At 35.7% G+C, this 26777-nt stretch overlaps 1 protein-coding gene across 2 annotated transcripts in view; it reads left to right on the top strand.

The window, feature by feature from the left end:
• wap (DDB1 and CUL4 associated factor wap) overlaps window positions 1-23621 on the top strand; it is a 72143-nt gene extending 48522 nt beyond the window's left edge. For both annotated transcript variants that reach the window (XM_083117012.1, XM_083117011.1), the window contains 8 exons: window positions 2179-2308; window positions 2704-2845; window positions 4515-4613; window positions 9111-9233; window positions 10239-10362; window positions 15609-15760; window positions 17482-17599; window positions 19349-23621. In XM_083117012.1, the coding sequence (XP_082973138.1) occupies window positions 2202-2308; window positions 2704-2845; window positions 4515-4613; window positions 9111-9233; window positions 10239-10362; window positions 15609-15760; window positions 17482-17599; window positions 19349-19524 (1041 nt within the window). In that variant the 5' untranslated portion in view covers window positions 2179-2201 and the 3' untranslated portion in view covers window positions 19525-23621. The remainder of the gene's footprint in view (window positions 1-2178; window positions 2309-2703; window positions 2846-4514; window positions 4614-9110; window positions 9234-10238; window positions 10363-15608; window positions 15761-17481; window positions 17600-19348) is intronic.
• Window positions 23622-26777: the final 3156 nt, after the last annotated feature.

Below are 26777 nucleotides of genomic sequence, written 5' to 3'. Positions count from 1 at the left end.
TTTATTAGTTGTTATTTTTCTTCTGTAGGTGCATAGACATTTATAATAGTTATATTAAAGAATTTAGTTCTCATTATTATTTTACATATTCTCTCATCTATGGGTTTAAAATCAATTATGTTCTCTTTCATTCTTCTCTCTACTATGAAGGCCACCCCTGCTTCTTTATTTCCTTTCTTTTTGTTATGTTATGATATATGTTTCCCATATATCATTATCTGTCCTGATATATGTTTCCCATATATCATTATCTGTCCATCTTGTTTCCTGTGTGGCATCTATCTTTATAGTATATTTAATCAGTTGGTCCATGACTATTTTCAGGGCTTCTGGTTTGAGAAGTGTTCTGATATTCCAGGTACCCATCTCAATATCCACATCCTTTCACCTTGGTCGTCTTAGTTTATGTCCATCCTTTTCAGGCTCTGATTGAGGTTTTGTAACTGTTGGATTTTCCCAGGGCTGAGTTGTCAGTACAGTGCCCAACCCCCAACCTGGGGGACCAGGATTTTCTTTCAGGGTTTACTACCTTAGCCTTTGAAGTTTCCCTTCTCCACAAGGCAGTGGTTTCCCTCTTATCCCAAGAGGGTGGGTTGCCTCTTCCGCCATCTCTGCCATTCCGAAGGTCTCCTTCTCCGCTACAGATGCCTTGTGAGGTCTTCACTGTATCCCTGGTAAGGGGCCCTTACAAGGTGCTACCATCCGAAGTGAGATGGACCAAGGTTTTTTAAAGAGGTAATACTCCTCTAGGTTTCTCAGCCTTTGAGATGACCATCCATCTTCTTCCACCTTTGGAGCCGTTGACCGCTAGGTTGCTTCTTAGTCTGGCTCTTCACCCACTAGCCTGCCCAACATGGAGACCTTGCCAGTAGCTATGCTACCGCTGGTATAGCCTAGGGGATCATCAGAGCCTGCAAGTCCCACCACCAACTACAAGGTCCTTCAACCACTAGGTGGGGGGCATTTTTTATCCCTCAGATTATTTTCACCATTGAAATTGAATGGTATGCTGAACTCCAATCTGTCACAGGCATTTGAAAGTTTCAACATTCTTTGCTTCTTGCTTTCTGTTGTAGAGGTGGACTGGACTGGTATTGCACATAAGTGGCAAAGATAAAAGCTTAGTTCTATCTTCATTAAAGGGAGAGCATGGTGGTGCTATTGTGCACCAATCTAAAAGCCTGACAAATTCAGTCAATGGTAGCAAAGGATAGTAACATGACTGTGAGACATGTCTCTGAGGCACATAATGAAGCCCAGATAGTTGAAAAATGATTTAGAATGCTTTCAAATTTGAGAAAGAGTTGCCACGTTGCAGGTGGAAGAGCAATGCTAGATGATGGATGAAAGAAAAGAGAATATGCAAAACAGAGAGAATGCTACTGGATTACATCATTACATCTGTGTAGCGAAGTATTGCATATGCATTGCCTTTCTGGCACATGCAACAATGTGCTCTTTAAGTGTAAGTTTAGAATCATTATTATTTATTGACTTTTGTTTTAAGTCCACTTGATGCACCGTTAGGTTAAGCGGGACTCGACCTACAGTTTAAAGTGGGATCCGAACCAGGCATCGAACTCCGGATCTCTTGAATTCAAGGTAACAGTGTTACCACTATGCCATCAGTAAGGCTCCCTAGAATCATATGTACAGATCATTATCACTAAAGCAACTCCCATGTATCAATGGAAAAGCACATGTGTGAAATAAGGCCCACATCTAGTGACTTTAAGTGTAAAGGCAAATTGGAATGGCTGCTGTAACTTACAAGGGAATTGAAATTTTTAGCACACCATTTTAAATATACACATGTACAAACTGCTTGGAATTCCCTCCTTGGCTATGGAAACAAAATTTGGAAGCAAATGGAAAACTATCAAGTAAGTACAGTCTTGTGTTTTAATAAATATTTTCTGACACTTCCGAGGGATGCATTTAGACTTTTTTATAATTGAAGTATTCTTTTTTATTTTCATGTTGCTTTACACAGCATCCATAATGCTATATTATGTATCATTATGTTTCATGTCTAAAAACATTTGATTGTTGTTTTTTTTATCATTCAGATAATTACTACTTTTAGTTTGGTTTGAATTGTGTGGTTTTAGCTTTCATTTAGAAATGATGTGGCAGAAATAATTTATGAATATGCCCCGTAATTTTGATGCCTTACAGAACCACTGCAAAGAGCCTTGAGTATGGCTGTCCACGGGGCCCCACCAAAAAGAAAAGAAATTTACAAATATGAAGCTCCATGGCCTTTGTACAGTATGAACTGGTCTGTTCGTCCAGACAAAAGGTTCAGGTAGGTGAAAAAATATTTTCTTCTTCAAACATGCTCTTACCTGATTTGATTAAATATGGCTTACATCATTTGCTGATAATTAGATACCTCAAGTTTTAATAAGGATTGGACAAAATACTTGGTACTCTGGACATGTCAGTAAATTTGAAGATAACTTTTAACTCTTAAAGGTGTTGCATAAAATTATTTTTTTATGAGGTAAAAAGGAAAGGGGGGAAATGGATCATGTGATTACTTCTCTTATTCACTTTATGATTTTTATTAATTGTGGATTTAAAAAAAATAGACATTCTGTAATTCCATATTTTAAATTTAAATAAAATAAAAATAGTGAACTGTCATTCATCTGATCTAGAAATTTAACACATTGTATGTATTTTAATTTAATTGTGCAGGTTAGCTCTAGGCAGCTTTATGGAGGAATATAATAATAAGGTCCAAATTGTGTCTTTGGATGAAGATACTTCTGAATTCAGCCCAAAAAGTACTTTTGATCATCCATATCCTACCACAAAAATCATGTGGATTCCAGATAATGTAAGTATAGAAGATTTTGGTAGTGGGGCTGTTTTGGCGAATGAGAAGGGAAAAGAATGCAATAGCAGAATGGCCAATGACAATTGGATTTATCATTTACTCAATTTAAGTGTTAGGAAGTCATTCTCTCATTATGTAGTATGGTACATCTGGCGTAGTCTTTGTAAGAACATACCAGTTAACCTTTAGTGGGTGGAGCCGTGTGCGTCTGTAAAGCCTCTGAGGACAGGAACTTTTCACACATACTTGCTTTTAAAACTTGCTGCATTTTTTTTATAATTATTTTTTTGTAGCTCAAGAACTGATTGCTGTAGAAAGATGAAATCAGTTTTGCTGACTGCTACGCAGGAGACCTGGGTTTGTTTCCCCTGGCCTTGTCCCTGCATAAAGTGGCTCCGGGGCTCACCCAGCCTCAAATCAATGAGTACGGGGGGTGTAAAGAGTGTGGTGCTCATCACATCACCTCCAAAATGGCTGAGATCAAGAATATGTGGGCCCCTGAATGTGCCTTCATGGCAAGGTGCTATATGCATGGGGAACTTTACCCTACCTCTATTTAACGACAGGGCTTTCCTATCTATCCCACAATACTGCAGGCATAACAAAGGTATTTTCAAACTCTTCTTGTTAATTATAGTAACAATTGTTATATTGGTTTGTAATTTGAGTATGTTACACCTTCATATGTATGCTAATGAACGAAACAGATAAAACTAAAATATCATGTATAGTTATCTATGTATTGAACATCCATCCACCAAACTTGATCTTTATCTTCCTCCCAGTCGTGTCAAAGTGTCAAGTGGCATTTGCACCAGTGGAGACATCAATGTTGCAGATTGTTGTAAGCAGCGAGCCCTGTAGAGTTGATTGGCAGCTTATTCCTTTGATTTTGTATACATTGTTCCTACTGTTTTCTGCTGTGATTCATGGCACTGAGACAACACCGAAAACAATGCCCAAGTCCTACTCTCTTGTAACATGTGAAAAGGAATGGAATGGCTGAGGGTTTTGATCATTTCCAGAAGAAATTTTCCCTTCCCTGGAATTCACATAATTTCATTCAGGTTACAAAAAAGCAGAAAGCTTGTTATTTTTATTGTTAATGACAGAAATGAAATCTGGTTACTTTGTATTCAAATTGAATAACCGATGTAAAAACTGCCATAGATTGAAAAAAAATAGTGTAAAATGCAGTACCAGGTCATATTCTTCCATTTAATGTAAAGAATAAATGGTTCTACTGTTTTTAAAATTTCAAAACTTGGAGTTTTATGTGAGATGTCAAACTACATAAACTTTATGACTAAAAATTTTATAGCTTTTAAGCTTTTTCTTGAATGATGTATGTAAACTTAAGAACAAAACACCATAACTGCATTTCAGTACAATAAATGTGTGAAATGTAAAAAGAGAATGAAAAACAGTTGTGCTGGATATTTTCTCATCTGATAAATTAAGTTGAAAAGTCTCTGCCTGGATATTGCGATGATGATGATTTGGAATAAAATTGGTTAATCTTTATTAGATTAAATAGTTCTTATTGTGTAATATATTTTTTTATATTAAATTATGTGTATGGGATAATCAAAGAATCTTATAATATATTTGCTTAAGTGTTTTAGAAGTTTAATTTGCTTCCAATAATATTCTATAATTTTTATTGTAGAAAGGGGTGTATCCAGATCTTCTGGCAACTAGTGGAGATTATTTGCGTGTCTGGCGAGCAGGTGAACCAGAAACCAGACTAGAATGTGTACTTAATAATGTAAGTTCTTTTTTTTCATTGTAAATAAGAGTAAAGGTTTCTAATATTAGCACACATTCTCATGCTTGTGCTTAGAGTGAAAAATTTGAAGTGATCAATGATCACATGTGAGTTTTTTTTTGGTTTTCCCAAGTATTCTAATGTGTTCTTTGACAAGTGTTGTTTATATGTAAATTTCTCACATCATTGGGATCACTATACACTTATACAGTCACATAGTGCTGAAATACAAACATGCATTTGGATGGTGTTTCAGGCTGTGCTGGCCTCCATGGCAGAGTGGTTGTCACACCTGTACTTTGATGTCAGAGGTACAGAGTTCGAATATTGGCCTGTGCATGGGTGTTCTTTGTGAAAGTTCCTTCATCAATTTCATCATATCATCACTCACCCTCATCTTCATGATTAGCCAAAATTGGTAGAAAAGTGAAATAAAATAAACTAAATCAATAAATAACAACAATAATAAAGTTTCTGGCTGTACTTCTGTGTATGTTACTGAATAATTTATTTTAGCAGCTCTTTTTTGTATAAAAATACTAAATTTTAAATTGATGTGCACTTATTCTATCATATTCAATGGCGCATGATAAGTGATTTTCTTTGTTCATTTGATTGATTTTAATGTTGCTTTCACAACAGTCATTAGGGAACCAAAAGTTCATACAACATTAAGAATGCTAAAAGATTTTAATTTTTGCATAATTTATTTAGTTATTTTCTGTTACTTTTCTTCTTTATTCTTCACTATTGCCATCTGCTGTTGGCTGACTTGGTAGCCAAGCATATTAAATTGTCAACTTTTGATCTCTCCCTTGAAGTTCCAAGGTTCGAATCTCTGCACTTCGTGAGCGTTCCTTCATCAATTTTGTCTAATCATCACTTACCTCATCATTGTGATTAGAAAAAAGTGGCAGAAAAGCAAATCTATGTAACAAAAATACAGTTACGAACCTTTTAATGTTAGACAATGGATACCTTTATCCAATTCTTGTTTGCTGTTTTTGTCCCATTGGGTCCCTTTATACAAATTTTGTTTGCTGCTGTTTTTGTTGAGACAAGTTTTCAAATTTCCAGTATGTTTTTATTTTTCTTTCTACAAATCTTTTCCACATACTCTTCCCACTGAATACGTGGTCAACCTCTCCTTGTCTTTCCTTCTGACTTGGCCTCTAGGACTTGCAGAAGTTTGTATTGTTCAAATCTAGGAAGGCTACATGGATTTCTTTCCCAACTACTCGGAGACTTTCAGTAACTTGTCAAATATATGATCCTCTGTCTGACGAATCTTCTAAAATATTGCATACTCTTCTTCTGGTTTGTGTTCCACTTCATTTCGTAGTTTCTTTCCTGACACGTATCTGCTTAATTAATAATTAATTAATTAATTAATAATTATGATGTTGAAGATGCAGGTTGAACTGCTGAAATATTTGACAAAACAGCCACAGATAAAGATACCTAGTGGGCCAAAAGTCTCGGAACAGTCAAATATTGTGAGAAATACACATCGATTCGGATAACGAAAAAATATGTGTTGAATAAGTGAAAGAAAGCTATTCAATGATATCACATGATTTCCCACCCCCACCCCCAGGGGGTGGGGTGGGGGGCAACTGTGAAATTTGAAATTGAAACCCCAATTTTGTATTGTAGAATCGGATTCTACGTAAGAAAATAACCGGGTTTCTGTACTACATTTCGCTTAACCCAGGAACAACGACGTGGACGTAGTAGTATTTTGTTCTCATTGGGGTGCTTGTTGTAGGTGAGTCCCCTCACCTCTCACCGTTTCGTGTTCTCGCCAACCTCAGTTCATTTCCTGCTCAAATTGGTATCCCCCCTTTTCTTGGCACAGTCCCAACCGAAGATACACACCATTGGAAACATTCTGTAACATCTCCCAGACTAATTGCATTTGACACTGTATGAATTCTGTCTTTCAATTCCTCGATATAGTCGAGTTGGGTTTCAAAAACTTTGCTTTTCAAGTATCCCCAGTAGAAGAAATCAAGAGGTGTCAAATCGGGTGACCTTGGTGGTCACTCTATGGTGCCCCTCTTACCAATCCACCTGTAACGGAAAACGTTGTTCAGCACATTGCAAACAATTAAAGCAAAATAAACTTGAGCTCCATCTTGTTGATACCAAACATTCGCGAATGCATCCCCAATGATAGTTTGTATTTCAGGTATTATCTCATTGGTCAACAAATTTACATATTTTTCAGATGTCAAATTGCCATCAATGAAGTATGGCCCGATAATATGATTACACAATATTCCAGCCCAAACGTTAACTTTTTGCCGGTACTGTGTACGATGCTCCCTCATCCAGTAGGGATTCTCTGTGGCCCAATACCTCATGTTATGCTGGTTGACAGATCCGCTCAACTCAAAGGTAGCTTCATCGGAGAAACAAGTCCACCACAGAAATTGATTATTTCTGTCGAATCGTAGCATCATTTCCTTGCAGTATTCAAGTCTATGATCATAGTCGTCTCCGATGAGTTCTTGCACTAGTTTTGTTTTGTACGGATGATACCGATGCGACTTCACAATTCTAAGGATAGATGTTTTACTTACTTCGGTCTCTTGAACTACATTTCGACTCAAAATATGGGCGTTTTCTTGGAAATGCATTAGAACTTCCAAAGATTTCTCGTTTGTAGCAGTTTTAGGTCTTCCACATCGTGGTTCATCCCTGACTGCTCCAGTTCTTTCAAAGCGATCAACGGTTCGATAAACAGTAGATTTGGAAATAGGTGCATGATTTGGGAACGTATCGTTGAATAAATGCGCAACGTCTCCGTATGATCGTTCCCTATCACCAAACCCCAGCATCATGAGAACTGTTATCCTTTCCCTCTCTGACAATGCCATCGTTGACAGAATACGAACAGTAATGGATTTTCTATTCTTTCGTAGACTTATTAATACTCCAGTATGAATGCACACAGGGTTACTGAAACTAAATTTGACCGCCCACTTTCACATTCTTTAAGATCTCAGCTCTTAAACAACGATCGCCTTAAGCACGCGACCTTCACCATGGTAGATTACAGGCAGCTCCTCATGCTGAACTGACCTGGTGGCACGATGAGTAAGCCCACTGTGTGTGTATCGTTGTTGGTTGGGAACTGCTCATGCAGCAAACTGCCAACACACGTCAAGGTAATTGCATGCCCACATAGAGTCGCCAGATGGCAGACCAATCGCCTTCGAGTGGCCCTATGGGAGCATGGAAGAAAAACAAAAAATGGGCCGTGATGTAAACAATGAACAATTCAGATGTTTATGCTTTTCGACATTGGGAACGGAGAAAAGGCGGTGGTGTGCGGGTAATTAAGTTCCGGTCACCACAGAGGCAAGGAGACTCACCTAAAACAAGCACCCCAATGGGAACAAAATACTACTACGTCCACGTCGTTGTTCCTGGGTTGTGCGAAATGTAGTATAGAAACCCGGTTATTTTCTTACGTAGAATTCGATTCTACAATACAAAATGGGGGTTTCCATTTCAAATTTCACAGTTGCCCCCTGCCCCACCCCCAGGGGGCAGGGGTGGGGAATCAAGTGTGATATCATTGAATAGCTTTCTTTCACTTATTAAACATGTATTTTTTCGTTTTCTGATTTGATGTGTATTTCTCATGATATTTGACCATTCTGTGACTTTTGGACCACCCGGTATATTCATCACTTGAATTTCTAACCTGGCTTTGTTTTATTGTTTTGTATTATGCTAACCACTACATTACCAAGGCCTGTTACTTTAATATAAAGTAATTTTCATATTAAGTACCTGTTAACATGGCTTGTGTTGAAATTTATCAGATATACCAAATATTGAGAGTTTTCAATTTATTTAGCCACATAAGATTTTAAATTCAGAAGCAAATTGGTATAATTACAAAATATTAATGCCTCATCTTAAGAGCATTTTTCAATGTTTCATAAATACAGCATAGATTGGGTGCTATCAAACTGGTATGTTGCTGCAGAGGTCAATGATAATCACAAAATATGAAAGGCAAAAATGAAGTTTTAACAGCAGAATTAACCGGCCCCAGTGGCGGAGTGGTTAGCACATTGTGCTATGACGACAGGTGTCCCAGGTTTGAATCCTGACCTGGTCATGTTTGTGAGTGTCCATTCATCAATTTCAACATGTCATCACTCATCCTCATCTTCACAAATTTGCCAAAAGTGGAACTACAAGTGAAGTAAAATAAAGCAAATCAATCAATCAATCAACAGCAGAATTGGAGGGGAAGGGTGTGTAAGACTACGCAGGTATATATTCTCTTGTTAATCTTATGATATATAGGTATTGATATTCTATTTGTAGATGTGTTATCATGAACAGGTTGTCATAGAAGTATGTTTGCCAAAAAAAGAAAAGGTTTGGAAATACTGATGTAGGTAGAATGCATGTACACCTTTATGTGCCACTCACGCTTTGATTTACAGACCTCATTTTGTCTTCTACTTACAGAACAAGAATTCTGACTTTTGTGCACCATTAACTTCTTTTGATTGGAATGAAGTTGATCCGAATCTCATAGGCACTTCTAGCATTGACACAACATGCACAATATGGGGCTTGGAAACTGGTCAGGTATGTTTATCTAGTTTTCAAAAAAATTTAAACTAAGATTTTACTACTTAAATTCTGATTTTTATTTATGGCAGTTATGTGTCAAGTTTTTGTTCTGACTGGTATGGCAGTGTGGTTATAACTAGGGAGTGGATTTTTAAGAAAGAAAACAGGACCAATTTCATCTGCCTATGACAATTAGATTTTCAGTTACGATTTTTTTGTACTTTGCAGCAAGTTTGAAAAGCGCAAGCTTGAAAATGTGCCGGCGTGAATGAGAATACAGGCACGCGAGAGGTTTGGCAGCTAAAGGTTAATTATGAAATTTTTGAAGTGAAATATTGGTACAGTTCAAAACATCACACATAATATTTTTTTTAAAAAAAGAAATACATTTTTTGTCAGTAAAACTAAAAATACGATGATTATTTTTTTTAAAAAAAACATACATGTAGGTAACTACTTGAATTCAATAATTAAGATTTCCACACTTTAATTAATTTAAGTTTCCAAGCAAGAGCTGCAACTTTTGTCTGTTTTATTTTTCTCTGTTTTCATGTATTCGAGGTGGGAGGGGGATATAACTGAGAATCAATTATTTCAGCAGGAAGTTTGTGCAGATAACAGGTAGAAATTCTGTGTATTATCTAAGCCAGATTTTTCCAATTCAAGAAGATAATTTATGTCCCAAAGTTTTAATTAAATTAATTTTTCCATATTGTCTCCATATTTCTATTACAAGGCCCTAGCTTGTAAAATATTAATGTTCTACTTTTGTGGAACAGATGTTAAACTGTGCTTTTCATCCATCCTTACGATTTTATTTTTAGGTCAATAGTGGAACTTTGTTTTTACGTTTTTCAGGGGACCAAGATGAAAAACTTAAAATGCAGGAAAATGTAACTCAGGAAAAATTTCATAACATTTGTACATGTTGGAACCAATTTAAGCATTAAAATGGTATATTTTTGTATGTTAAAAAACATTATAAGTATAAATGTTTAATGTGCATTTATTACTTCTTAGGTTCTTGGTCGTGTAAATGTGGTGACTGGTCATGTCAAAACCCAGCTTATAGCACACGACAAGGAAGTGTATGACATTGCCTTCAGCAGGGCTGGTGGTGGTCGTGATATGTTTGCATCTGTGGGTAAGTTGTTATGAGGATATTGTTTGCCCTATTTGCTATTTCATTTATTTGTAATAAACGCTTTAATGTTTAAAATTTGTTTCAAGCTTGATATCTGATCAGCAATCAGGAGACCAGTGTTAAACTAAAGTCTATGTAGTAGGCAAAAGTCAGTGCTTGAGTTATCTACACTGGCAATGTTGATGTTGGTGGAAGAATGATTGTAGCAAAAGTCCTATTTATCCTATTTTACCTACTGCTCCTACTTTTCAGCTCATTTACATGTTTCTTGACATGTGTGTAAATTATTATTAATATAGTTATAGACAATCATATGTTGGTAGATCCTTTTCTATCTAATGTACCTGGGGTGTAAGGGGGTACCTTCCACGTAGGCGCCCAAAAGTCAACCTCACTTCCACGTAGTGCACCCTGGACTAAAGACTAACGAGACTCTGGCGACTGGCCCCATGGCCAGTATAATTTTGTTTGTGTTGTCCTGTGTTTTGTCCTTATATGTGCTGAGTGTTCTTTGCAGCCTCGGCTTTTAACAACAGTCAGAACATTTTAATCTTTTATGATTTTAATTAAGCAACGTTAGAGTTGTTACGTGTAACGGTAAGGGGTTGGACCCCGTATAGTGTAACGGGTGCAAAATAGCCTTAGTGCTGACGCACCCAAAAATTTTAAAATCAAATCAAATCAAAATCTAATGTACCTAAATACATGACTTGCATTAATTTATTTATTTAACAAAAGGTTCCGACTACAGCATTAGCCATTTTGCATTGGGATACACTGCCAAGCTTGGCAGGTTCTGGTAAAAGAAAAGGCTGCTTGCAAAGTCTGGAAAGCAGAAAATGAGAACAGTAAATCACTTCGGTTCAAGCTTGTTAGGCCCATACTGGGAGTGCTGGCATTTTAGGAGAAAGCACAAGAACTGATTTTGGAGGACACACTTGTGTTCCATGCATGGCAGCAGTTTTGCACTTGAAGCTGTAATATGAGGAGGAAAGGAAAGAAATGTCATTGACATGTTTTAAGACATGTGTGAAAGACCAAATTGGTGGAGACATATCGGCAGGTTTTGGTAAATATATTCCAACCGGTACTTTCCAACACCACTGGTATTAGCCAATACCTAGAGCCACATATTTATGGTAAATATAAGCAATACTAAATTAGTATAAAATTTTGAAATTACTTAACGTGAGTGAGTATGAAGATTTAAAAAAACAATGTTTCAGGGTACAACTGCCCCCTTCATCAGGTTCATATACTTTTTAGGCACTAATCATAATGCCACTTCACTAAGTGTTAAAAAAAAGGATTAGGTTAAAGGTATTGGTTAAGAAACACTTGAAACAATCCCTGACAACATTCCTGTCTAAAAACAACCAGTTAAAAATCCCATTTTAAAAAAGTTCCCCATTTCCTAAGTGACCTCTTAGAACCAGGGTCTTACAAAATTGATAAAACACTTTCAGTTGCACAGCCAGCACCGTTGAAAAACTCCTGTTTGAGAAGTCGTGAAGGAAATTTCCCCTCTTTCGCTGATCCACCTTCCCCTCCATTACATCACCATTCCAACTCGAACTCCGGTTCCACACCGACCGCTCGGACAACTTCCGGAGTAACATGAAATCCAATCTTTCGTTCTTTTTTCATTGCTCTGTCCCATTTTTTTGAAAAGTTTTGCCCATCCTTCCTCCAAGTTACCATCATCCCTGTTAAGTTTTATATTCCTCCCGGTGCAAATGTTCGCTGTCTCGTAGATGTGTCTATTCAATTTTTTGTTTTCTTTTCTGATAACCTCTTTCTTTATTTTATGCCCGCTCATGATTATATGCTCGGATAACCCAGTTTTGGAGACTCCTTCTCTAATGTCATCCTCGTGTTCCCCCCATATTACACGCATGCTTCTTCCTGCTTGTCTGATATACTCTTTGCCACATTCACTTTTAATTCTGTATACACCTTTAGATTCCTCAGGGTTTCCTTTTCTTTTTTCTCCCTTTATATATTCTGTGAAATGTTTCTCTATATTCCTGGGGGGGGCTTCATCCCACACCTAATCCCATATTCTCTTACTGTTTTCTCAATTTTTTCTGATACCCCTTTAAAGTACAGAATCCCAACAAAACTAACTTTCTCCATACTTTTTCTTTTTCTCCCTCCCTCGTTGTTTTCTCAATCTTATCTATGTTTGATTGTGTATTGATAATTTTCTGTGCTTTCCTTAGTATTCTTTCCATTTCGTGGTTCTTGAAACCTTTTTTTTTTCTCTTTCCTCCTCTCCATTACATAATCTTTCTGCCCTAATGAAGAAATTAAGGAATACGTTCGTTTTAATCCTCTCTGGGTGTTAATGTACAGGTCCCCGGTTAACTGTTCATGGTATACTCCCGTTCTCAATCTCTTACCCATTTTTGTTATGCTAAGATCTAAGAAATTGATCCTGTCATCAACAAGGTTTTCCCTAGTGAATTTGATCCATTCATCTTGCACACCTAACCCTTCCAATACCATATTTAGCCCTCCCCTCATTCATATTATTAGGATGTCATCAACGTATATTTGAATTTGATATGAGCCCCTACTTGCTCCAGGGCCGCCTTTTCAATGTAATGCATAAAAATGCTGGCTATGATACTGGATACCGGATTACCCATTGCCATCCCTTCTTTCTGCCTATATATCCTATCGTTAACATAGAAGTAGTTATATCCGGTTACCAGGGTGAACCATCTAACATACTCCCATGCTGTCAAAATATTGACCCCTTTCTCTAACAACCATCTCTGTAGGCAACCAGCGGCTTTTTCCCTGTATACACTCGGATACAAATTAACCATGTCGAAACTGCTAATTAGTTAGAACTCTTTTTTGAGTTCTAACTTTTCAATAGCTTTTTTAACCTCCAAGGAGTTTTTGACACTGAACTGGGTGACTTCATTCATTTTCCTAACCCATTTAACTAATACCTTGGCTAAACTTTATCCTGGATGCTCATATGTTGGAATTATGGGTCTTAAAGGGATACCTTTCTTGTGAGTTTTGGGAATACCAAATGCTGTTGGAATGCCTCCTTCTTTAACATCTTTAAGGAGTTTCTTTTTTTCCCCCGCTTCCTAAGGTAATACTAGTTTCAATCCCCTTCCTAATCTCATTCCTGATTTTGTTGATCATGTTCCCTGAAATTTCCTCAAAATCGGCATTTTCGAAACTCTCCTTCAATTTCCTATGATATTCCTCCTTCCCCATTATTACCATCTTGTTTTCTTTATCCGATCTGATTATATATACCCCTTTATCATTTACCCATTTTTTCACCCTATGTAATCTTTCCCTAAGGTCTTTGTATTTTTTCTCTTGCCCTGAACTCCTATCTTTTATTCCCATTTTCCTTATATTTTCATTTCGAACTTGTTGTTCGATTACTTTACGCATTTTTTGCCTGACTTCCATTTTGTCATCTTTGTCATCTAAGCTTGCCACGATCCTTTCCGCTGCTATAATAAATGCTTCCTTCTCAAAGTTTTCACTTTTCATAGCGAACTTCTGCCCTTTATCCTCACTTTTCCCCCTCCCTTCGTTATTTCCTGATTCTCTAGTCATCCTGTTGTTTTTTATTAACTTTGCTATCTTATTCATTATTGTTTTATTGTCATTAGCCCTAGCCATTTCTACGGTCCTGAAATGTCTTTCTTCGATACGATTCCATGTTATTGTGGCTAATCTGGCTTAGCCTTAAAAAATATCTAATTTGTTTCTGTTACCGTGGTCTTGCACCAACACTCCTCCTGGAAACAAACAAACAGATGTCAAAAGAGAACAAATTGTACATAATTCCAGTAGTGGTACATACTAACTCATATGTACTCTGTTGGTTCTTATGGATTCCAAAGGCAAACAATTCCTATTCGACTATGTATTTATTGTAAGTTATATACATTATTTACATGACATTGGGTGACTGTTCATTAGCAAGTGTTATCAACAGTCTTATTAAAGGAACCATCCAATCTCGGATGCCAGTAGGATACCAGGCAATCAAGTCTTGCATTCCCCTCGATTACAATTCTCGATCGTGCCCAAAAATTCTCGCTTCCTTCTCATTCGGATTCATTACATTTTAGAGATGGGACAGGTTAATCGGTACTCTATTGGTATCAACTGATATAGGCATATCAGTGTATCACTTTAACAGTAAAATTATCAATTATTTTACCAACCCAATATATTATTAAATATAATTTAGTGCAAAATTCTGCCATTTTGTTATAATTTTTATGGACGATCTCCATGCCCTACCTTTTACAAAGTAAATGTCTAAATGTGCAACTTCTTTTGCACTGCAATCACCTTCAAGAAACCCATTTATTAAAGACGTCAGTGAACCGTTAAGGTTCTTCAAGGACCATTTGGAATTTTATATCAGATTTGTTATCGGTTTCGGTAAATTTTATATTGACACTTTATCAGTATCGGCAAAAATTTCATATCGGCCCATCCCTATTACATTTGCTTGTTTTTGGGACAGAGTTGATCAGTCTTGGTTTCCCTCTCCACTAAGAAGACCTCTTACCTCACTGGTCATTGACTTCATACAGGGCTTGCTCACTCTTCATCTTGCCCCACCTCAAAATCCAATGTTTTCCAATCTCTAAACTCACCTGCCCAACTCCAAGTGATGGTCTGATTCCTCCTACACTATTTGGGGAGCTTAAATGGTTTCTGTCTCGAGTGAATGTTGAACCATTGCTCAGTTGAAATACTGGGCATTGGTCATGTAGTGAATACTTATCTAACTAGAACTTAAAAAAAATTGGTATGTGTATCACAAGTAGAAGTTTTTAACTTACCATTTCACATATATCGAAACAATTAAAACCAAAACTTACTCAATATTTCACTATAATGCATCTAAATTAACTAAAAATTCCAGACTATGTTCACATAAAACCTGTTCTTCATAAACTATGAACCATGTAGAATTCAGCTTTCTCATGAGGGTATGGTAGATCACCAACTCTGCTTTTAGCACCTGTGAGGCAAATTTTTGAGAATTCAAGGGCGAAAATTAGGATTCATGACTTATGGGGGTGCCCATCCAGAAACTTTGTACCTTCATTGGCATAAATCTGCAGATTGCAACTTCGCCATGCTACCTGTCAGTGTTTTGATCTAAAATATGTTGACTCATTGTAATTGTTGAAATATTTAAGTAGGAAAGTAGTTTTCATATTATTTGTTTATTTTTGCAGGAGCTGATGGTTCTGTCAGAATGTTTGATTTGAGGCATTTGGAGCACTCCACAATCATATATGAAGATCCACAGCATACTCCTTTACTTCGGTTGGCGTGGAACAAGCAAGATCCAAATTATTTAGCAACAATTGCCATGGATGCATGTGAGGTAAATATTAGTCAGCTATGAATAGTAACAGATACATCAATAACTGTTATTGTGGTTGTACATTTTGAGTTTTGTATCAAATTTTGCTGTTCTGTTCCTCAGGATTCAATAACTTCATTTCAATATGAACTTATTTCAAGCTCCAAATTGAGAAAATGTTTTGCTGTTATTTCTGTTCATTTGACATCACAAAATTATACAGTGGAACCCCATTTTACATTCCTGGATTTTACATTTTCCCACATTATACATTCAGTCTTCATGGTCCCAACATAGCAAAATGTTACAAAGTTTTCCTCAATTTTACATTTTTCCACATTTTAAGTTTTTACAGCTTGGTCCCCTGAAGAACATCAAATTTATGTTTCACTGTACTTGCTGCCATTTAGATCTCGAATCTTACAGTGCCTCTTGTCTTGGTAGTAAGTTCAGTATCAAGTTTTCTGGATTTTCAAATTTAAACTAGTTAAACAAGTGACATTAGCTCTCGAAAGCTCGGAAGCCTATCCACAAATCACCTGGCTGATATCCTGAGAAAACCTTTTCTTATATCCTGAGAAAACCTGTTCTTAATTTTGCCAGCTGGAAAGCTTCAAGATTTTTTTTCTTTTTTGTACATGTATGTCTGCATTTTAGCACAGAGCTATTGCTGATCTACATATATTTTCAACTTTGAGTTAGTGCCTGTATACCTTAAGAAGAACAAGTCTTTGGGGTCCACATGCAGTCACTTATGAGCCCCTGCGAATGCCTTTCCACCCATCTGCCTGCAAACTGAGGCCATTGTCGAACTTTCTCCTCCATTAGTAAACTTGCTGGTGTGGTGAGCATGCACAGAGATATTGAATTTTCATTTGCTGAGAAATTTCTGTAAGTTTTAGGCTGACTGCAAGATCTTTATTAGCTAGAACACACAAGTGTCTCTTCAGTATACGTATTAGTAATATTTGTGTGTCTTATATATACATTTCTCATATCTTTAAGAACATTCATACATTTGTATATGTAATCTGCAACAGACCTTACATCTTTATGGAAATGGATATCATGTGTCAAATTTTTGTATTTTCATTTAATTATTATCCCGTAGTTTCAATACTTGCCACTGATGGAGGTTTGAGTCCTGGTATGGACATGAGCATTTCTCTGAGTGTCCTTTCATCAATCTTATCTAATCACCATTGTTCTTCATTGTTGTGATTAGCCAAAACTAGCAGAAAAGTGATTCTAAATAAGAAAAATCAATACAAATTTCAAATCTTCATACAGGTTAGCATAGAGATCAAGCTTGTTTTTATTTTCCCACCATTCCTTCACTTCCTTCAACGCCTTTCTACAATTCATTATTTCCATCATGTGTACTTCCCACTCTCTTTTCTTGACCTCTCAACTGTCTTTATGCTTTTCCTGCTCCTCTACCATTTTCTTCATGTATATTGTCTTGCAGTGTCTTTTCTATAAACTTTGTCTTCGTTACATAAAAAAAGTAAAATTTGCTGAACCCTGTGGCTGAGTGCTTAGCACATCATGCTGCGATTCCAAGGGTCCCGAGTTTGAATCCCGCTCGGGCTTGGTTGTTTGTGAATGTCCATTCATCAGTTTCATCATTTCATCCCTCATCCCCATCTTCGCAAATTAGCCAAGAGGCACAAAGTGAGAAGTAAAATAAACTAAATCAATCAATCAAAAATGAAATCTATTTTTTTTTCTATCTTTGGCAGGTAATTATCCTTGATGTCCGAGTACCATGCACTCCAGTTGCACGTTTAAATAATCATCGTGCTTGCGTTAATGGGATCGCTTGGGCACCACATTCCTCATGTCATATCTGTACTGCAGGTAAGCATAACAGTAATATAATAAGTTGGTTACTGTTTTGGTTTCTAGAATTTTTGCATTTTATCATTTCCATGCTTAATATAGGGTGAATCAAAAGTATCATGACATTTTCCTTATATCGCTATTGAATGGTGTTCAGGATGGGATAAAAGACATTGTTGTTTTCCATCAAGATGGTGCACCAACCCATTTTGCCATAATCGCTCTGGACTACCTCGTGAACACCTTCCCCAGTAGGTGGACCAACGAGGGTTTGGAGAGAGGTGGTTGATATGCCTAAACTTACAGGGCCACCACATTGAGATGTACTGTGTTTGTCTTCTATTCTAGAGTACTCTTCAGCAGTACTGTCAATTTTGTCAGTAAATGCTTTTTGATTAAAATGGCAAGAGACTTTTGAATCACCCTGACTGTGGACTGTTATTAACTTTACGAAGGTTATTAACCCATCTAAAACTGTGTAAATGGGTGAAATTTGTACTGCAAGTGTGTGTACTACTTTCTGCTCACAGGAATACATACAGGACAGTGGGAAGGAGGAATGTGTAGCAAGCTCTGTACTGTGCAGGATATGAATGTCCATTCCCAGAAGTAGTGAAAGAAATGTAATAGTACATTGTTTTTATTGCTAAGCTATAAGTTGTTGAAAGAAATGAGTAGAGATAACAAGAAGTGTTGTATAGTTTGAATCATATTATACAGAACTGAAAGTTATTGTATATCTGATAATAATTATATCCGCTAGGTGGTCAAAGTATGGGGTTAAGTTATCATTGAGATATAAGTTAGCAGCTGCAATCTGGGTTCTCATACATCTTTATACAATGTTGAGTGTAATATAATCGATGTGCTTTCTTCAGAACCATTCATGCACAAAAAATATCACAAAACATAAAATATGAGGAGAAATTGGTTTACAAGAGGCACTGACAATTTTGCTTGGTATGCCTTATTTTTTTTTTTCATGATTTCATAATAATTAATTTTTCCTATTGTTGAAATACTTTTGGGAACATTATATGCTTAATAATTTATTGTGCTAGCCATTTCTTACTTAGTTTTTATTTCTTCAAACTTTCCCACTTTTTACATTTCCAACATTTTATGATTTTTTTATGTGTAGGTCTCTAAAAATATAAAATTTTGGTTCCACTGACTGGAATTAACAAAAAACACAAGTTACTAACGTAATCACTAGAGGCATGCATATTTCTTTTTTGATGAGAACACAAAATGTGAAGTAACACATTGTAATTTTAATTTTTCATGTTTTTGAAAAGTGTCAGGTGCATTTTGCTACCATGTTTTGCCACGAAATTATGCGAAATAAAGTCTAAAACATGAAATTTGGGGTTTATTTACCAACACTGCATCTGAATTATCCTGTGAGTTATGCAAATGACGGAAAGTTGATTAATTCTGCTGTAAATATTTAAGAAGCAAAAATGGACTCCTTTACACAGAAATAAACTTAATACTCTGAAAATTATACAAATGTGCTGTTAGAAGTGAAATGTTAATTTTGTTCAATAAGTATAGTTTTTAAATCAAATTTAGATTTTTATTCATTATTTTAACACTGAAATGCATTTTATGTACCTCTTTTAATCCTGAAATATCTCCAGGTTTTGTACCAAAATCTTGATCTTGTATTTACCATAAATATGTGGCTCTAGTAATCAATGTTCAATGATTAAACAGTCACTTTATCCTTTAGTGAAATGGAATTTTACTTTATCTTTTTTGTAGGGGATGATCATCAGGCTTTGATATGGGATATACAACAAATGCCTCGTGCAATAGAAGATCCAATTTTAGCATACACAGCAGCAGAGGGCGAAATCAACCAGATCCAATGGGGTGCTACACAGCCAGATTGGATAGCAATTTGTTACAACAAAGCACTGGAGATATTGCGTGTGTAATTTGGAAGGCCTTTTGCTGCATCAAGACTGCAAGTGTACATAAAATTAAGTGTTGACTGTTAACAAGTGCTCTGTTTATATGTATGTATTTTGGTTGTGTATGTGAATGAATGATTTAAGTGAATTGCATATTCTTGATATTTGATACTTGGATCTGATGCTAAAATATTCTTGAATGTGAATTTTTCATGAATGTAGGGGAGGGGGTAAAAGTCACTTAGGTGGATCAAGTGTAATTGATATCTTGCAACCTGCTAGAAAGTAATGTAGAATGATTGTAGTCAAATGAGCAGTGAGTGGTAGAAGAATGCCCTGTATCAGATCCTTTGGATTTTATGTTGAGTACGATATGTGGCAACCTTTTTATATATGCTGTTGCATAGTTATTAATTAAAACGAATTATTTATTACCTTTTGTAAAGATAGCCTGGCATACATTATACATATTTTATATATAAACTCACATGTATTGTATTTTTGTCTGAAATACTGTGATTAGTTCACGAGTACTATCTACACAACATAAAGATTTAACATGTGAAGAGGAGAACATACTTTGAGAACCATTCAAATGAATGTAGAAGTTTTTAAAGTAACATAATGCTCAGAAGCTATGTCTTGGTACTTTTACTTTTCTGGTATAAATTTGAATATATTTTACCTTACTAGTTTATACTTCTTCAAAGTAATGTGTACTATGCAGATGTGTATATTATTCATTTCCTTATTTTATGCACCTACTTTTATTGAGTGTTGATTGCTAAATCCACTTTTTTATGATTTTAGATAGGTGTTGTCATTTCTTTAAATTTTTTATCACTTTCTTAAATATACTTTCTTGATATGCAAATTTCAAACCAACAGCTTCCAATGGGAACAGAAAGAAGGAAGCATTAATGCAAGCAATATATTGGTAAAACAATCACACTGATATTAGTGATTGCCAAGCAAAAAAAAGAAAATGAAAAAAAACAAAAACAAAGGGAAGTCACGTGCCCTCTTTTTCATTGTATATATTTTTCAGGCATTTGTCTTACCTTGATGATTAATGGAGAAAAGATTTTTTGATGTAAAGAAAAATGCAACTTTTCATGCTTGTATTTTCGTTCTATATATACGTATGAGTTGAGCTCTTTAAGTTTTAAATGAAACTCAGCTTCAGTCACGGGTATAACCAAGGGTTTTTTTTTTTTTTTTTTTTTTTTGCAAACATAAGTTCGGATATTTTTCCTAGGACAGGTGAAGTCTTAATGGAACATTCCATGATACAAGTAGGTAAAATTTCAGATTAGACAACAGGGCAGTATTCACTTATAATTTTTTCATCTGCAATTAAAATGGTAAATGTGTCTGGGTGTGATACTCTTTGTTGCAGATGTGGCTAAGATTGGGCATTAATGTGCAAGAATAAATGTAAAAGTGGAAGTGTCATGGGTGCATTCCAAAATTAAAATCTTTACAAATGATATCCAATATTTTTTGGATAAGGTGCTGTTGACATTTCCACTTCAGATACAATTACTTGCAGGTGTGCAGGTTGTACTAACTACAAATTTTACTTGATTTTGTGTTAATGGTTTGTTGTTCTGGTGCTGGTGGTATACTTGTAACTTCTGGTGTCAAAATTGTTGATGGTTTGGTGTCAGAGAAGCCGAGTTGTCTATACTGAAGTTTTACCATTGAAGCATGCTCAATCCAAATCAAAATCCTAGTTCAGTGGAAAAAAAAGTGTTTTTGAATTTTATGAGATGTAATGGACAAATATATTCCAAGAAGCAACTGAGACTAGAAAACTGTTCATATTTTTAGGCAATAACACAAAAATAAATTATTTATTTTTACAGTGTTATCTTGCATTCACAAAATATTCCCTGTTCTTGTGGTGAATATTGCCAATAAAAAATGTAAAATTCCAAAGTAATGCCTGATAGCACTGTTTAGGCAAGTAAAATTTAACATTCTTGCATCGTCCTCAGCATCTGTTTTGACAGTAAGTTGAACAGAGGATGATCATTCTTTATGCAGCTGAATGAAACTTGGGTGGTATTACGGTGATTCAAATGGCCCTCGATCTAACTTTGATTGTGAATATCATGAAGATATTTTTAAAAAAGAAATATTCACTGCAGGTTTTTTTTAAAAAATCTGTAAAGCCTTGTCCATTTAGATAATTATGAAGTGTTTACTTTGCAGACATGTCTTGAAATTATACAGGTCAGAGTGTGTCATCCCCCTCCTCAAAACCAACACAGGAAAAGGAGATCATATGCAGGATACATGTGTAATTGTTTGCCATTTAGTTACACAAATATTGTAAATCATACAATTTTAGACATTCCTGTATCCTGGCAAAGTAAAGTATTCAAAATTATCTGATGGGATGATGCAAGAAACCCAGTGTGAATATAACTTATGATTTTTCATGCTGTAATGATCAAAATCAGGGTTACATTAGTTTCAGTTCACTGTATGTCACTATAGTGAATTGTTCTAATGCTCACATTGTAAGCAGATGCTAGTCACAATGGGAATGGTGTTTTTTTTTTGTCTCAGGAGTCCAAAATAGGATAAACATAATGCAAGATTTCATAATTTTCATTTGCTTATGTGATACAATTAATGTTTAAGGACTTTTATGGTTTTTGATTGTTATTACAAAATCTGTTGCAAATTTAATTTTGTATAATGGAAACTTACATGTAGGTGTTATGTGACAGATAGTAAGAAGCAATGGTCATGAATAAGCTCTGCCAATAGCACAATGAATATTATGAAGATCATCTGTTTCAGAATATTTTGATTTTGTCCTAATACAATAGTCCCCTCCCTCAGTTCCATGTTAAATATCTTGATGTAAATGTTTCAGTAATTTACACCAATATATGTTTTAAGTATCTATAAAAGTATATTTAATTATTTTAAGATACAAGAAGAGTCAATTACAAGATATGTTGAGATATACTTGGTCATTTTGAGTAACCATGTAATGACTGTGCAACTGATAAATATTTAAAAGAAAATTGAAATTTGATCTATTGAAAATCGGAAATTGTGTTGTCATTGATTGTAATTCATTGCTCATGAAATTTTATGTATTTGCAAATTTGAGTATTTATGTAATTTTAAAGGCTGTGTGCAAGTAAATACATCTCTCGTAACTTAACGGTGGTGCTCCAAACAAATTAAAGGAAAAATTGCAAATTTCTTCGGCAGATGCTTTTTAGAAGTTCATTCCTGTAATGTTGAGTTGTAAAGAGATAGAGAAATATTTTACATACGTGGTTCAGAAAAATTCAAAGCAGTTTATAATGTGCAGGCTGGAATTGAAATGTGCAGAACACAGCACTGTATGGAGTACTAGCCAGTAGCCTAGTAAGCAAGTTGTGAAATAAATTTCTTGCAATGATGGCCAACATTATAAATGAATGCCCTAATTCAAGAAAGAAAACGTTTTTTTGATTTTTGTTCGTTTTATATTTTCTAAGGTATTTTTTTAATTCTCTGTATAAATTTATAATAAGAATTGCCAGGCTTACAAGTCAGTGATCTATGCCAGATATTTACATGGTTTTAATGTGATTGAAAATGTTTTTCCTGGATACAAATTACAAGGTCATGTTTTGGAATATACATGAATAGGGAGGGGAGGAGGGTTGGCATAAAAAAACATCATTATACAACATATCAACTTATGTATGTATGTCAACACTTGATTAATGTGTGGTATGATTTATTATACAATTTACATCAGTGGCCAAAAAGAATAATAAGAATATCAGCTAATTTCAAAGTTGGGGTATTTACTAAGGCTAGTGTGTTATTTGCTATCAGAATATGCTTGGTAGTAGCAGAATTTCAAACCAAAATTTTATAAAATATGTTTTAAGTACTTTTACATAATTATAAGACATTGAGTATTCTTCCTGGTGTACTGTTTTAAAGGAAGACATGCCAGAAGTCCACATCCTTCAGTAATATAGTTACGTGTTTGTGCTTAAATTCATTTCTGTATTTATAATTAAATTTATTTTCCATGTAATCCCAAATGCTACAGGGCATAAGGGACTCTGCAAACTGGAAGTAAATATTTAATAATATTTTTTTTCTTTTATTTTGTTTCTCCTACACTTCCCATTTTAAAAATTTTACAGAATGGCTCAGCATGGGCCATGGTATTGCTTATAGTATTATTATTATTATTATTATTATTATTATTATTGCTTAAATTCTTTCTAACATATGGTGTGTTTTAATTTTTCTATCTTTCTTGGACTACAATTTGTGACTTCATATTAAAATTGGGTAGAATACAAACTATGATTAAAATGACAAGCAAATGCAGTGAAACAATGGCCAATACTTCAGAGTGTTCATTTGCAGTTATATAGTTAGCACAGTTGCCTTTGGCACAAGTGGTCCAAGGCAGTGGTGGCTGGTAGTCAATATGAACACTATTGTCGATTTGCAAAATACTTAGTAAAAAACTGCCTCCCTCGTTACGCAATGCTGCAAACAGCGTGAGTGAACAAAACTCGCATTGTGGAAGTGCGCCACGACCTACAATGGTTGATATCACTGATTGCTTCTTGGTGAAGGGGCATGGGAACATTTGATGTTTTGAAGGAGATAAAGAGTTCAATGAATAAGTATAATAATAATGAATTGCATTAGATTTATTTGGGTGTGCACGTGCAAATAGGCAGAAGCTGCTACTGGTCCAAGGCTCTATTTCCATTGCGTCGCCTCTGTGGTGGAGTGGTTAGCACTGTGCACAATGATACCAGGGGTCTCTGGTTCGAATCCCAGCCTGGCATGGCTGTTGTTTATGAGTGTCCCTTCATCAATTTCATCAAATCATCACTCATTCTCACCTTCGTGATAAGCCAAAAGTGGCAGAAAAGTGAAGTATCACTGAATCTTTTTCCAGTGGGGTCCTCAAAACATTGTTGTTGACACTGCATCATAGAAGTAATTGAAGGGAGCCAGATAACAGCAGTGATGCTATGACCACATGCAACCCAATGAAAAGCCACTTGGTAAATCTTTGTCCTCACACCATGGAGTTTTTTTTTTTTTTTTTCAAAATACAAATTTTGTACATGATGACAATGAAAAAGTTCCTGTACAGCGAACGGCAAATTAACTAGGAGGAAAAAGATTTTCCAGACTGAAAATATGTTGGCAATGCTGCGAACACCAAGGCATTCTTGATAAGACGCTTTAGGAGCATAGAGCAAACTTTCCTGAAATCCACAAATGCGGATAGGTTGGGGAAGAACCCGACCGTCAACTGGCTTATAACATTTGTAATTTCTCAGGAGTATTTTTTGTTCTGTTCATGCCTAATGCCTGCTTTCGGACAATTAATTTATAAGACATTAATCCACACTTCATTCAGTGGGGACAAGCCATGTATTGTTTGAGAGGAGGGACACCTCTCGTTCATATACCAGATACAATCATGACCTATACTTGAATGGAATGATTGAATTGCTTTATTTTACTTTGAGTCTTGTGCCACTTTTGGCTAATTTGCTAAGATGAGGATGAATGAGTGATGATATGATGAAATTGATGAAAGGACACTCAAAAACATTCATGCCCAGGCCAGGATTGGAACCCGGGACCCCTGGCGTCGTCGTGCGATGTGCTAACCACTCTGCCGCGGTGGCCGGCACGTGCTAAGTACTACTTTCAGAGATTATTTGGATATGGCAATGTTGATATACAAATTGCATTTTCTCTATTTACATTCATTATGTCCAAATTTTATCCTAATAGACCAGCCAGTTCCCGCAGTCTTACGATACCTATGAGGTCTCAGTGAGTTCTTTCAATCAACTGCATGCCCCTCCCTCTGCATGACGTAGTTGCTTCGAGTAGAAGCTGAACCTGTCTGCAGTGTTGCCAACTGCAATACATTCCCACTACTTAGAAATGGAACTCAAAGATTCGTAAGCCAATGATATGAGATTTAAGAATGTTGCTACTTTTCCCCCAACACACATTGAAATATGTTTTCCGTGGTATAGGCTCCATAAGAATATGTTGTAAACAACCAATAATCCAGGGCACTACTGTGAACACCAGAGCAGTAGCCAGACAAGGGCTAGGCGCATTGCCGTTACCCCCTCCCCCCCTTTTCTGAAGTTTGGTAAACTACTTTATAAAATTTGTTTGCAGTGACGAGTGAAAATGTAGACTGCAGATATTATTTTGCTCAAAACGTGATAGTTAAATTCACAGAATACAAAGTACAGATAGGTGTAAAATTATTTCATCTGATTTACAAACTGAAGTCAAAGTAGCAGGAAGTAATTAGAACTCTCGGCTTCAGCTATGAGTGGGAAGATATTGAAAATATACTGTAAGTATTTGAACGATATTTCTAGATTTTCTATCCTATATTAACTTAATGATTACACACACACACACAATTTACTTTCATATTATTCTATTAAACCTTTGAAAATGGACTTGGTTTATGAAACCCTCCCTGATAACCCATGAGCGCCCACCCTGCCAATCAATTCTGACTATGGGCCTGCAGAGGCGCAACCACGAATTTTCGTTTGGAGGGGCAAGTACCTGAATAAACGTGTCAACAACAACAACAATAACAATAATAGTAATAAAGTAACATCAAAGGCATTATTATACTCGGAAATCATGCAAAAAGGGATGGGTAGAAGTCTGTTCTAAAGCATTTGTGTTGAAACAAAAGATTTGAAATATTTTTCAACACGTTAATTTCACATTAGCTAATAATGGAAAACAAGCACACAAACTGTTTTTGAAAGAAAGAGAGTGCATGATAAATGCATTCTGAATGTACATATGGCATGTAAAATTTTCATGTACAATATTTTATTTTCACATATGCAACATGCTAACACTAAATTGTGTACGTATTCAAAGTTTCTTTAATGCATATTTAAATACATTACATAATCAATTCATCCATCTCATAACAAACCAACATTGAAAGCAAATAATATCATGGGCCGACGTGGCATTCTCTGTTTTAAAAGGTTTTTCATTTAGATCGTTCGGCTCCCAGGGTCGACTCCCGCTACACCCTAGCTACTGCATTGAACTTAATGAGACTGTATAATATATTTCTACTTTCATAAAATTTGAAATCAAGGGGTTGCAATTGCCTCTCCGTTTCCACTCTGCAGGTGCCCTTGGCCGTCTGGAAGGAAAATACAAGAAAAAGATGAAAACTAATACCATCTTGAGTATCATTTAGT

This window comes from Lepisma saccharinum, chromosome 2 (assembly GCF_977018435.1).
Source record: "Lepisma saccharinum chromosome 2, izLepSacc3.1, whole genome shotgun sequence".
NCBI lineage: Eukaryota > Metazoa > Arthropoda > Insecta > Zygentoma > Lepismatidae > Lepisma > Lepisma saccharinum.
The sequence above is the reverse complement of the archived record's forward strand: the minus strand, read 5'-3'. Positions and strand labels throughout refer to the sequence as shown.